Source organism: Oreochromis aureus, linkage group 16, assembly GCF_013358895.1.
Source record: "Oreochromis aureus strain Israel breed Guangdong linkage group 16, ZZ_aureus, whole genome shotgun sequence".
NCBI classification, from domain to species: domain Eukaryota; kingdom Metazoa; phylum Chordata; class Actinopteri; order Cichliformes; family Cichlidae; genus Oreochromis; species Oreochromis aureus.
The window spans coordinates 31,421,083-31,435,849 of NC_052957.1; the positions used below are offsets into that span (position 1 = coordinate 31,421,083).

Here is a 14,767-nt window from a genome sequence, read left to right on the forward strand (position 1 = left end):
GTGGTATTTTATTACTTCTGTCATCCTGTATTTTATGTATATAAGATTTAGATTGGTTATTTATGGTTGGTTGTTTGCGCATATACATGGCCAATAAACACGATTCTGATTGGGATTCTGATTCCAGTGGTGACATCCTACATGGCGCCACATTCATATGGATTTGCCTGGATCCCTTTCAGCAGAAGAAAGAGAACCCACATTCATCTGTACTACAACCAGTTCTACTCACAGTAGCTTCAAGAAACCACTACTCCTATTGACACAGCTCCAGTTTCTAAGCTTGAAACACTTGACAACGAAAGAGGAACAAAAAGTCTGCTGAACTGAAACTCAGAAAAGCAGAGAGCTTCCTGCAACTCTGGTTCTCCTTGCCTGTCCACTGTCAGCTGCGCTGCGGCATCTCTGCACCATGCCCCAGATACTTATATCCCTCATTCAGCTGGCACTCCAACGTTGGTTTTGGTATTTGTCGTGACGTTCTGTGTACAGCATATCCAGAAGAAGACTCCAGCTGCCTCCCTCTTTCCCTTCCGAGCAAACTGCTCCAGCTGATCACAGTGAGGAGCTGGTACTCATGTTAAACAATAGCAATAATTTTAGACTGGAACAGCCAGTCCACCAAGCTTCTGATCAGTAGATGACCTGCTCGCTCTACCTCCTGAACTTCAGCCACCCACTCATGACTTGTGTTCTCCCAAGTCATAGGAATAGAGTGGAATCACTGACAAGAATTCGCAACTATTTACATTGCCCAAACTATAGTATCAAAAGTACTTTCTTTGTGTCTCCAAAATATAGGGTTAGTGTTTGGGACTAAGGCTCTTGGACAGTCACTGACTAAGAGTTAAACCACAGAGGGTTAAAAGAGAAATAGTTGATCTGCAGTTCCAGATGAAATGGAAAAAAATGTGAAAAATGTTTTCTTACATGTTGTTTCATGTCTCCTCCATTCCAGTTTTTACACATAAGCCCAAATGGCATTGAAACCCGTGAATACACATACTTAAATTTTTTGCTCATTATGTTTTGGTCGATTTGGCATCAAGCTGATAAACTTATCTGATATCACTCTTGCATTGACGTTGCCCCCATCCATCTATCTAAGTGGCATCTTTTTGGCATGACATGGGATTCCCAGTTCTGTTTTGCAATCAGATTAATGAAGTCTTTGAAGTTCTTCATGTCAAACCAATACTGAAACTGACTGAGCATCAGGAGGATGCTAAAGCTTGATTCCAGACACCATGGGATGCCCTGCTTGCCTGTGTTGACATATCAGCACTGTCTTGTGAAACATTTCTGGAAGAACAGACCCAACTATACCTTAAACAGCAACTTGCAATAACTAGATTATGCAGAAAAACTGCTTACATATACACTAAAATAACACTTCAAATAATATTTATTACAGAGTAAGAAACACAAGGCTTGACCATAATGTAACACGTGGGAATGAGGCTGAGCAAGATGAAGCTACAGGAAGTATGAAGTCTCTAAAGATGTTGATAGTGTAAATCAGTGCACACTGGAAAATTACCAACCGTAGCTAATGTTGTCTAATGTTGTTTTGCTAAACAATAATGTGAATTTGCCTCTAATGTATTTCAGTTTAACAAAACTGACAATTTAGTAGAGTATTAAGGCATCTCTAAACAAAACTAATGAGAGGATCAGCTGTTGTTGATCAACAATATAAAGTGTCATGTCTTCATGGAAGAGAAACAGCAGAATAACAGCTAATTTCCAATATTTTTTAAGCCAAGGAATCCGTATCACCCCCTGCTTCAGCTGCACAGAACACCCGGGTAGGAAAAAAAGCTCTTTTCCTTTTCCTATCAGGAATGCTGTGGAGTCCTGTAAGGCCTGGGTTTGTCCAATCTTCACATACATATAATTCATCATGATGAAACTCCCAATAAAAAAGTCACTGCCTCACCAACTCATCAAATTACTACTGCTCAGACTTTCTTCCACATACTACTGCATAAGGAGCAAAACCGAGGGCAGAGACAACTTCCTAGTGTGATGTAATATGATGCATGTTCACAAAAAAAGCGTAAGCGCTCTGCTTCAAATGCACTATTTCATCTAATTTTTAGCCTTTATGTTTCGCAAAACATGTCAAATCAAAAGTCCATTTCCAAGAAATATTATGCATGACTCAAAAGAAAAAAAAAACTTACAAACTGCTCTTTACCATAACAAATATACTGAAAAAACACATCTGATTCAGAATTCACAAGAAGTGAAGGGTTGCGTTGAGTGGGCTGATTTCACAAGCTTACTGTCGTGGTGCATTTCTGTGGTGCCAACCAGGAACTTACAAAAAAACAACAAAATTCCAATGCAGAGATGTGATAAATGCATGATTAAGAGTTTCCGTGCATTTTACACAAAGGAATGTCTTCAAATGTGACCTCTTTCCTGTGTTACAAGAAACAAAACCACATCACTTTATCAGTTATGCTGGCCCAGCCAGAGACCTCTGTGCACACAGCCCCTAGGTTATTACATTAGACTAAAGCAGGACTAAAGCATATGGTTAAACACCAACAACAAGTGAGGGACCAAGAAAAAATCAGTTAGGTAACCATGGGAAATCAGAAACTGCTAATAGAAATAAAACACCACACTGAATCTCTTTAAAAATATGCTGATAATTTAGAAATTTCTAATCATTTCAGCAGTGGTCAGACCCCCAGCCTCCATAAAGGTGCGTCTGAGGACATTGTTGCCCAATAGTAATATGGCGGCAGCAATGAAGCACAGGATTCACAGAACGTTACTTCATTCAGCCAGTAATCTGCACCACTGTTTATCAGAACTCCCTCTCTGAAAGACATGACGATGGCTGAACAGGACCAAAAAGCACCACTGAATCTGCGGAGCTAATGAGATCTGACACACAAAGGCTCAGTATCTCAAAGCAGAATGTGTCTTGTATATGTTTTACTTCACTGAGGTGCTGGAGCTTAGTTAACTGTTTAAGTTCAAGAACTTTTTGCCCCTCAGTCAGGACCCATTATGCAACTTCCATAAGTGGGATGTGAGACCTCGAAGCCTTCCTCCAAGGACACATCTTATATATCCAGTAGGTCAGAACAGACTCTGCATGAAAAGCTACTCTCGGGTTCTCCCTTTTATTCCGAAGGCGTCGGCACAGCAGGCAGTTTTGCCTGTTTTGTTTTGGACAGATTTTTATGCCGGTTGCATTTCCTGTCGCTACCCCCAGGGAACCTTTGTCTCCTCTCGAGATCAACCCAGAGAGCTTTCACTTTTTAGGTGACTGTGTTAACCAGTACACATGGAGAGGCAGCGGTGTAAAAACGAGGAAGATCATATCTGAATACTTTTAAAATCACTCAGACAAGTTTTTTTTTTCTAAGCAAAGTCCCCCCCCCTCCCCCCTTTTTTAGTATTTATGTCAAAAATGAATGAATGAATGAATGAATGGCTGAATAGGTTTGATCTTTTTCTTAAAAATACAAAACAGGAGTGCCCACTGATCACTGATGGGTTGGATTTTTTCTTTTTAAATCCATCCTCTTTGCATCCCTGCTGTGCGCCTAATTCATGTTCACGGGGTGTAGACGGGAAGGGGAGGATCACACGTTAACGCGTCTCCGCAAAGGGCCAGACATAAAGGGCTCGCTTTACCTGTCATGCGCTCAGGTCGATCCGGTTGACAGTCCTGCTCGAGTCTGTTTCTCTCCGGGCTGCCGGAGGATCCCTCTGATTGGCTGCAGACGCAAACGCGCTCTCTCAGCCCACCCACTGCTGATTATAGGGACTCTTGCAAACTCGGTTTCCTTCCTTGCATTGAGTCTGGGACCTGGCCCCGGGGCTGAACGACACACACACAAAGCGCGCAGCATGGCAGCTACCCACAGCGAGTACAGAGGCTACCTGCGGAACACCGTCGACATCGAGGTGGGGCAGCAGCACCGCTTCCACCCGGTGCAGAGTTCGGAACCCACTTACCGGCCGCTCCTATTCGGGACCCTCGCTGTTATGGGATTGCTTCAGGTGGCCTCCAGCGTGGCGATCTTATTACACCTGACAGGTTATCTCCAAGAGGTAAGAATCTCAGAGCAACAGCGTGGTGTGATCTACTGCTCAGCTCGCTCCTATACTGCTTTCATTGTGTGTGTAGCTTCACTCAAACTTGGGGTTTGTGTGTAAATATTTACTTCTAAAAGACTGTCAACAATTCCTGGCCGTGAGCGAGGTAGGACCGGGTCCATGGATGTTTGCGCAACTTTACAATGCCATAAAATGTCAAATAACTTCTCTAGCTCTAGACGTAAAGCTATCTGTGAAGATAGCGAGAGAGAGAGAGAGAGAGAGAGGGGGGGGGGCAGCTTTCAGATCGAGCCACTTGTGCTGTTCTCCGCGCAAAGCTTTGGTGCACTTTGGTGTTCCTTTGAAGGTGCTGCGCCTCGACGGCACGCAGTTAAACTGCTGCCTCGCTGCAGAAACACCCTGACTCGCTGATAGCATCTCACGAACCCCCTTAAAGATTTTTTTTCCTTTCCACGAAGATTACCTGTTTTTGAGACGATAACATCTCAGCATCTGAGGCTCGGCTGCGAATCCAAATGTCAGTCACGCATGATGTCTTGTTTGCAAAATACAGATGTTTTCACTTGAGGCTGTCGCTGCTGCCACTGAAGTTCTTCGTGCAGCGTGTTTACATGCAGTCCGCGGGCTGTATTTGTAATTTGTATGTGACATTAGCTGTAAACGTTTGAGGATAAGCAGAGACGCAGTGGAGGCAGGGGAGTATGGCAAAGTTCAAGCAGGACCCCGTGGATGTTCCGACGTGCTGTCTTGTGTGACAGCGCAGTGACATATGCTCATATTCCTTGAAGACGCGTGTGTGCCATCTTGTAGGTTGCGTGTCTGCGATGATGTGAAATAATAATAATAATGATGATAATCATAATAATAAATAATAATAATAATAATTGTTTTTTCTACTTTATGGCGGTTTTAGAGTTGAATAATCGTCGTGTTTGAACAAGCCGAGAGGGCAGACCGCATCTCTGCTCTGTCAGGATGCACTAAGTTCACCTGGCGAGCATCTTTCTTCCTCCTTTCTCCTTTTTCCCCATCTCTCCCCCCTGTTTATGTGTGAATTTCTGGGGCGTTTTACAGGGCTCATAAAATCGTAATCCTATAAAAGTAATGGTACAAAAGTTATGGCAGCTACTCATTATGCAAAATCATACAGTTCATTAAAGTATATGTAATTTTAATGCTGCAGCTGGAGATGATTTAAAATTCTCACACTGATGGATAGCTTTAGCTGTAACAACACAACTACATCTATTTGTACATTTATTGGACAAACTGTGTAAATTAATAATTCAGTTCAGTTTTATTTATATGGCCAAAATTACAACAGTTGCCTTAAGGCACTTTGTATTCTAAGGTAAAAACCCTAAAGTAATACAGAGAAAATCATATGAGCAAGCACTGGACGACAGTGGGAAGGAAAAACTCCCTTTTAACAGGAAGAAACATCCTGCTGAACCAGGATCAGGGAGGGGCAGCCATCTGCCAAGACCGGTTACAAGTGAGGTGAGGAAAGTAAAAGTAATAAGTAACTAGAGTTTTAAAATAAACAAGGTGGTACCTCAGGGATATAGTGGAGTATAAAGTAGCATAGCATGAAAATACTGAAAGTGGTAGTTTGAGAGCCAATCATAATTCCAGAAGGGGCCAGTGCCACCCTATGCCTCCATTCTCTAGAGACACCCCTGATTAATTTTTGTTGGCTTGTCAATAAAGGAGGGTTTTTATTATACAGATATGGATTTCATTCCATAGCTGTACAGTAAAAGTGTGTGGGATTGTGTGTGGGATTGTCTGAGAAGGTGACAAGAGGGGAAGGCTGTCTCAAGTACCCAGCAGCACAAGAGGCCCTGTGGTTGGTCAGGGCTTTTTTCCGATGAGAGATGCATATAGCAGCACTCTGTGTGAGTCATCAGTATGGTGCTGGGCCATCATCTGACCACAACACCTGTAAAACTTCCTGGAGATGGTGAGGAGAGCAGGGATCGGCACAGTGCTATGCAGAGATAGGAATGTGCTAAATAGACAATTTTTAATTTTAAAAAGCTGATTGGAATGTGAAGGTTAAAGTGTGTTTGCGTGCATGGAAGACTATTCGTTGTCATTTAAATAACACACAGATAACAGAACAGCAGCAACTGAGAGCCAAAGCTCAAGTTACAAAACAGACTTTTTTTTTCCCCCTGTTGCGGTGGAATGCAGAATGACATGCGGAAAATAGCCTCCCACTCTCTTGCGCTTTCTCGCAGACACACACACACACACACACAGTGATGTGTGCTGTATGTACTGATGGGTGTCCATCAGCACATACAGCACACAAGATGAGATATTTCGCCTATCTTGACCTGTCAGAGAATCATTTTTGAGACAGATTGGGCTCATTAAATATGATGTTACCACTGCATTTAAAAAAAAATCTCTATAACCACTTTTGTTTCTTTCTCTAGGTAGATTTGTCCACAACTCCACATCGGCCCATGGAGGTGAGTCTGACCTCTGGGTGACCCCAGGCAACGCGCCGTCTGACACATTCCACTCAGATATTGTGCATTTTCACACGTCCCTCCTGCTGCAACATTATACACATGCTACACGCACACACGCACTTACTTAATCAGGCTTCATCATCTGTAGATTTTGATTTCCTCCAATCAGCTCTGAAATTGTCATTAAAGTAAAGCTTGAGAAAGAAGTAGTTACACTGCTGCTAATTAGAGATAATGCCACAGAGGCTTAAAGTAATCTGCTTTAAGAATACGCCAACGGTTGCAAGGTATTTCCTTTTGTCACTGCAAAGGGGAAGTACATTTATTTATTTTTTTTTAAAAGAGAAGAGCCTAAAGCACTTGGAAAACAGGATAATCATGTGCAATTTCTGCAGTGACAGGAGTTATGATTTTCCCATGGGTATGTTTTTCAGTGCACACCACAGCTTCTGTAAAGCAAGCACAAAAACCCTAGGTGGTCACACGGGCTGGAGAGAGGTCAGACCACAGCAGGAAAAACACCTCTCTGCCTTTGATATAGCATTGAATAGCTTCTTGGGGTTTTCTTTCCCCCACAAGTTTGATTAATCTTTGATGTAGAATGTAGTTTACAGCATTGGCCATTACTGAGTCACCCATTGGCGTCAGTGGTCGCAGAGTGTTTGTTCGATGATCGGGAGAAGCACGAGGGAGTTGTAAAATGGAAATTCTTAATCACTGAAGTCATATTTTCTAATCCCTCTATAGAAGTTACCGCCCTTTTTTTTTTTTAAGTAGAGCAATAGCAAAAAAACAGTCCAGGAAGTAAAATAACACTGGGTTCCCATAATGTTTTAATTTCCTTTGAAATTATGTATTTGTGTTTGGTATCCCTGGCGGAGTGCTTGCACAAACCACCCAGCCTGTCTGGTACTTAGGAGTTCATTGTGTCAGCCCTGCGGCTGTTTCCCACGTAGCACAGGAAGATATGATGGGAGTTTTTGAGGTGTCAGGGTGACAGGTCCTCATGGCCCATGCTGGGTTGTGAAGAGAGTTGGTGCTCTCAGGCCTCAGTGGACAGCTGTCGGCTTATTTTTCCAGCTTCTTTGATGTGAGACAGGATGTTCAGGCCTGGCCTGCACTGGGGCTGGGCCTGTGGTCAGTAAGATTTGGGGAGTGGTGAGAACACAGTGCCATGAATCAGACACAGCTCATGATCTGAATGTTTAGAGATCTGTGTTAGGAGTCAGATGCAGTACGAAATACAAAGAGACAATCTGCTTTGGTGGCCAAGCTCTGAGTGAGAGGACTTTTGTTCTAGTGTAGCATCACAGAAACCACTCAACATAATAGACAGGGGGAAGGATGGATGTGGTGTGTTGTTAAAAGGCTGAACTGAAGCCTGCATTCACTGTGGTGTTGCAGGACCAAGCATGTGCAATCCAGTCAGCCGTAGCTGCATGAATATTTTCTAAGAACACGTCTTTATCGTGTAGCAGCTCAGCCTGATGCAGAGTGGCTGCCATCCTGCACACTTTACTTCTAGGTCCCTGTGTCACTCAGGTAGCTGCCAAGCTGCTGTTAACTTTGTTTAAATAATCTCTTCACTATGGTTAAAGAGGTATGACTTGGTCTCACCACAAATCAAGATAGATCCAACAACGTAGGGCCAACTGGGAGCACATTCACAATTACCTTTTAGCCTTGGCAAGGCCTTGTTTACCCCTGTCTCATTCCAGGGCGCTGCACTATAAACATGTTTGTGCAGCAAATTGTTTTGGGGGGACAGAGACTGCTAATCTTAGCTTGAGATCCGTGCAAATTTGTCTAGACTTGGGCTGTGAATAAATACTTAAGAGCAATATTAGAGCGGTAAAGGTGTGACGTTGCCAGACTGGCTTTGTAATGGAGTTTATTTGGAATGCGCAACTGTGCTCATGTGTGGTTTCACAATTGGTATGTTTAAAACTTTCAACACTTTCCTTTTCATTAGATTTTTTATTTTTTTTAATCTTGGCTCAGAGTTGAGATGAGATAATACTGCCATTATACCTGGATTCTTCCAATCAGAGAAAACTGCTTAAAAAGTTTAATGCTTAAAAATATATATATATATATAATATATCACCCCAGTGTTGTGTGTGTGTGTGTGTGTGTGTGTGTGTGTGTGTGTGTATATATATATATATATGTATATATATATATATATATATATATATATATATATGAAAAAGAGCAGTCATGTAGGTAGAAACAGAGGCAGAAAACAACACTCACACCTGATATTTTAATCTCATGCCAGATGTGTAGGAGAGTTGGCAGCTCCTTTGCAACTGTTTACTTGCTTGGAAACCATGTTTTCCTTGAGTGTATATGCTCTGTCTTGCCTGAGGACAGCCCGGCTCAGACAGTGGATGGCGGCGTCATCGCGGCCTTGAATAGAATCAGCAGTCAGCGACTGAATACAGTCCAGACACTGTTGCTGCCAAATCCCTGAGAAGAACAATCTTTCTGAAAGTTTACACTCACCAGGAGGTCACACACATCTTCATGTATACACACGTGCTCAGCTCCATGGAAAGAAGTAGTTATTCAAACAGACAGGAGAATAAAGCTGTGGGTAAAAAAATGTCAAAATCTTTTCAAAAATATTACAACCTTATAGTGGGCCTATAATCGTATCTTTATTATATGTCATATATATATACTGTGTACTGTTCCAGTGGTGAATGTTCATAGTAAACTTGGCTAAAGTTTCATATAGTGAGGTCAGTGTATGTACAAATAGTCTCTCTTAGCCAAAAGTTCAGGCTACAGACTGCTCTGTTTCAGTCATCTTTTTCTACTCTTAGCTTTGTATGATGTCATCAAGAGTGGATGCACTTAATACGGTTATCACAAGCACACATCCTCACCCACCTGGTGCTTTAACCTTCTGTTTACAAGAGGCATCAAAATCACAAGAAAGCTGGCTGGAGTTCACATGGCTGGCTCCAGACAGAAGATTGACTGAGAGGCTGTATCTTGATAGCATCACGTAATAGGCCCTGCTTAGTTCTAACCAGGCTGGTGCAAGTTAATTGTGACTGATTATCTGAGAGGTCACTAAGTTCAAAACCTCACAATGATAAGCTCAGGAACACTTTCATGTTTGATCTGTAAATCTGTCAGTTTGTTATGTCAGCTTTTCCACGTTTTCTGCAGGAGGTGCAGACAGAGCCAATGCTGAATGCGCTGAAAGATCCAAAGAAAAACAGACGATGCAAGAATAGAGATGGCATGGCTTCAGCCCATCTACCAATCAGAACGCATCAGGAGTTCCCAAAGAGTGAGTCTTAATCTAAATGTCATTTTTGCAGGCCTTTTTTTTTTTTTTTTTTTTTTACAGTTTCACATTTATAATAAATAAAATATAAACTGAATATGTTATTTGCCCCATATGTTTTGATATAACTATTATATATATGATTTCATATTGTATGCATCATCCAATTTAAAAAAAAAAATCACCAAATGAAATGATTTGTTTTTAAACACTAACCAAAGTGCTCAACAAATGAAATATTAGCTTGCTAATATATGACATATACTTGTCCTCTGCCTCATGAGAGGCTTCTCAAATAACTCTCTGAAGGCGTTACCGAGATGCCCCATGAGTGGCGAGACTTGCTCATACTTTTCCATTATTTTTTAGTTTCTACTCATTGTAAACTGTGTAAATCTTAGTTGTACAAAAATAGCTACAGCTATTGTTGAATTCATAACTTTTTACCCTTGTTCAGTAGTACAGCATTAAACGTCCTTTAGAAATTACGTTGCATTGGGATACAAAGATGACTTCCTGTTTTAAGTGTTGACTCTCTTGATGGTGCTATAATGTTAATGCTTAACAGAGTTACAACGAATATAAATTTTACAATAAAGAGGTTAAGTTTTAATGTTGTGACCTGATTTACTGAACCTTTAGTTTGAAACTAGGTTAGTTAAACTAGATTACTGCAAATATAGAAAGGATGTTCTTGATAAACAACAAAAGTTTTTTAAAGGTAAAGTAATTCATCCAGTTTTTCTGTTGTTCTTTGTCATCACACAGAGAGTGAGCTGACGGCCATCACCATTGAATGGGATGATACGCATGCGCACCTCCATAACATGGGTTACCAGAAGGGGAAACTGCTGGTGAGGGAAGCCGGTTTCTACTACGTTTACGCCAAAACTTGCTTTCGCTATTACAATTTCAAAGGCCAAGGGCCAATTTCAGAGGACAACCCCCCAGTGGATGTTAAAAACACCCAGCTCTTCCAGTACATGTGCCATGAGAGCATCAAACACAACAGCAAGGCTGTGGTACTAAGCAAGACGGGCAGCACTATGCGGTGGAACGACACAAGCTTTAATATGTACTGTGCCCAGCAGGGACGAGGGGTCCTGCTGGATATCGGAGATGCCTTGTTTGTCAATGTGTCCAACGCCTTCATGCTGGACCTGGCAGGAGAAGGGACGTATTTTGGGGCCATAAAGTTGGGTAACTGAAACTTAAATACATGGGGAGCAGACATGCTACTGAACATTTGATATGCCAAAGAACCACTGTTAGTGATGTTAATTTGTCAAAAGAGTTTGTTTTTTTTTTCTTAATTGTACATGTGTGTTTTGTTTTTTGTGTCACATCAGATAGCCTTTTTGGACTCTTATTATGAGGAAAAACTTATGCAAAAGGTAAACACCTTTCAAAAAACAAACTTGTCTTTCCACTTTGCGTTTTTCCTTTCCCAAAAAGCAGAACCAGCGCTCTCTACTTCACCCAAAATAGCACTTGAGTTTTATTGGACTTTTTTGTGGTTTGTGTTGGGAAATTTAAATACATTCAGTTCAGATTACAACATTTAGACTTAAGGATTGACATGTGTTTATGCACTAATTAAACAATCCACAAGGGAGCAACTAAGGAAGTAAGTTTGTTGGCAGGAGGTGCAGCAAGAAAGGATTTATCAGTGCTGATTGTTGGAGAAAAATGTCCAAAGAGAGAGTTGGAGTTGATAGAGCATCTGCTTGTACTTAGCAGATTATCACAGGATAAAAATAACACGACTCTTAGGCCTTGGTATAAGTGTTTTCTTGAAAGTCTTTGGAAGTTGGATCAAGGCAGGCAGTGAAGCGTCCTTGCAGTTTAGCAACTTTAGCGGATAGTGACAGTGATAGGCAATTTCACCCAAAAGTCACAATTAAAATTTAGGCTTAATATGAGTTTGACTTTGTGTAAAGGCGAGAAGCCATGGGGTTGTTGCTCCAAAAAACATTTATTATCCATTTTTCCGCCCCAAGTGGTCATTTGAAGGTTACAACATGACAATGTCATAAATGACATGTTTGTTTCATTTATGACGATCAGCAAGTGAAGCAGATAGCAGGACTGTCTGACCATGAATGACAGGAATAGACTCCTGTCTTTTCTTTCACTAGACGAACCAAGTTGAGTTTGGTTCGTCTTTAACTTAACTTTTTTTTTTGTTGTTGTTTTTTTTTTTTTTTTCATTTGGCTCTTCAGTGAGGTAAATGGGAATATGCACTAAATATTTATTTATTAGCTAGAAAAGTACAGAGATGGGCCACTGTTAAAGTGACCTTTCGGCTGTAAAATCATTTATATTTTATGTCTGTATGACATTCATTAAGCAGCACTTAGAGGAAATAGTAGGCACGCTTTTTGTTATTAAAACACAGGGGCTTCCTTTTAAATTCTATATTTATGTATCTCGATTTTTGACAATTCTGTGTGTACTTGCCTAGCCAAAAGCAATATGGTTATATTGTTTCTTCTACAAGATTGTAGCACACCTGTTAGACCTTCATCTGTTTTTATCTGCTAGATTTTTCTATTCAGTGTTCTTTTTATTTATGTTTGTGTATGTTTTAATAAAAAAAGCTACTTTTTTTACAATTGTTTCAAGTGTATTGGAAAAGACCTGATCCAGGCTGTTGTTTGGGGTGGCTGAACTTCACAGGATTAGCTGCCTCAAGCTGTAAGGTGATGAACAGGCCACCCTGACCGTGATATGATTGCAATGTGAAATTTGATAATCTCCAAAATCTTTGGAAAATTCAACACCGCTGTTGCCAAAGAATGATGTCACGTTGTTCCTTTACCTCTGCACACCCGGTCACAGTGGCCCACCAGAAACCGCCCACTACTGCTAACTCACAGCAGATATTTGGAGACCTGGCTCAAAACAACCTGCAAAATAAACAAGAAACAGCCTGTATGGGATGGGAGTGATGGCCAGAGTATCGTTACTTCACTGTAATATGTATGAGTCGTTTTGATCATCGTTGTAATGGGTCTCCCATGAAGCCCTGCGGCACGCAAGAGAAAGAGAAACTTTTAATGTTAGACTCAAAGCCAAACAATTCCTCTATTGTGTGATCTTGGGTGTTCACCAGCATATGGCCAGAAAATGACTGGGGTTCACACGTTTGTTCTGCATGCTGGGACCTCACACGACTCTCAGCTCATTGTTCAAACATTACTTACTGAGGGTCTGAAATGAAATCTGGGGGTGGAATAAAAATACTTGGCTGAGGTCGGTGAGGAGCTAATTAGTTTTTGAGTTTTGACTTGATTGCCATATTTCATTTCTTACTGCGGAAAGTATAATATAGAATTTCCCTTAATGAAAGTTCACAAAACAATAATACATCTTAAAGGCAAAAATGGGAATGCTTTTTTTTAGAAAGCTGTTTTATGCAAATAAACAATACTTGTACAGAGTTTTGCAACAACAAAGCAATTCAGCTGTGGTGTCCATAGGACTACTCAGATTTAGCTGAAGCCATAAGTGTAAACAATGGACTTCCGCTGTGTGCCACCCTTTTGATGTGACTTGATTTCTCAATTTCTTGGCTCTTAGCTAAAACCATTAAAATGTGTTGTGTCAGTAAACATTATGGATAGCCTGGCATTCACTGGACCCCCACCCTGAGCATGCATCCACGCACACACACACACACACTCATATATATACGCTGACAAAGAAGTCTCGCCTGCTGCACTCAGAGGTTCATAAAATAGGTCATTTTTGGTACACGTGGAGAACTTGCCAGTTTATTTCATTACTCATATATTTTAAAACGCAAGCAACCAATATTAATGTCATATAGGTTTTAACTTACACTACAGGGCACAAGCTGCATTGCTTTCTTCTATTTTCCCTGGTGCCAGTCAGGGGTGTTTATAGATTTTTTTAAATGGGGAGGCACTAGGTCAAGAACCAGTCAGGACGGGGGCTGGGTGTTTAAAATTCATCAGATCACAAGGATTTTCATAGATGTGAGACCTCCTGCCTCCATAAAGTCACATTAGGTTGCCATGTAGCAATATGGCAAAACTAGGTTCAACCACAGAGTGATAGCACTAACAAAATACAAGGCTGTCCAGCTGTACATGTGTTTTATTGTGAGATAAGATAAGATAAGATAACCTTTATTAGTCCCACACGTGGGAAATTTGTTAAGTAGAACATGGTTGCAGAGTCAAATTACTAATACGCAGTTTGGGGAGTAGTTATTTAAAACAAAATATGAGTAACTGTATTCCGTTACAGTTAAAAAAAGATAAGTATTCAGAATACAGTTACTTTGTTGAAATAAATGGATTACACGGCGGTACTTTCCTGTTTCATATTGTCACGGGTCAGGACTGTTTGGGTTTGTTTGACAGCTGTTCTGTTGTTCCAGGCATCAGCTGGTTGCCATGGTTAAAGGGGACGCGCCATCTTGTTTCAAGCAACAACTTAAAAATGTTGTTGTGCAAGCTAAAAAGGCTTGGCATGGCCCTAAAGAATGTAGCCTCATGGGCAGAGTCATGCTGCAAGAATGTTTGCCATACCGTTATTTCTGTCAGGAAGGGAGAGAAAGGAAAAGTCCGAGCTGTCACGGAATTTAAAATGGAGCTGGAAGCATGTAAATATAATAATAACCACTGCAGCCAAGAAGATGCCTGACCCCATTTGTAAGTAAGCTATTAAGACTTGACTGTACACTGTGTTCGTGTTTTCCTCCGGAAAAAATAAGTTCTGTTGGAGCAGCCTTTCAACGCCTCTCTCTGTCTCTGGCAAGCAAAGTTGACCCAGACAACAAAGTAAAGCTAGTTTTCGGCTACCAGCCCGACACGGAACCCGGCGATTAGCCAGAGGTCCCTTTACTACGGTTCGAGTCATGGA

General features: G+C 41.2%; 1 protein-coding gene across 1 annotated transcript; it reads left to right on the plus strand.

The window, feature by feature from the left end:
- Positions 1 to 3,678: 3,678 nt before the first annotated feature.
- On the plus strand, positions 3,679 to 13,335 carry tnfsf11 (TNF superfamily member 11). The gene is made up of 4 exons (XM_031727294.2): positions 3,679 to 4,080; positions 6,531 to 6,566; positions 9,753 to 9,876; positions 10,642 to 13,335. Exons 1-4 carry the CDS (start codon positions 3,877 to 3,879, stop codon positions 11,079 to 11,081), a joined length of 804 nt encoding a protein of 267 aa, XP_031583154.2. The 5' UTR covers positions 3,679 to 3,876; the 3' UTR covers positions 11,082 to 13,335.
- Positions 13,336 to 14,767: the final 1,432 nt, after the last annotated feature.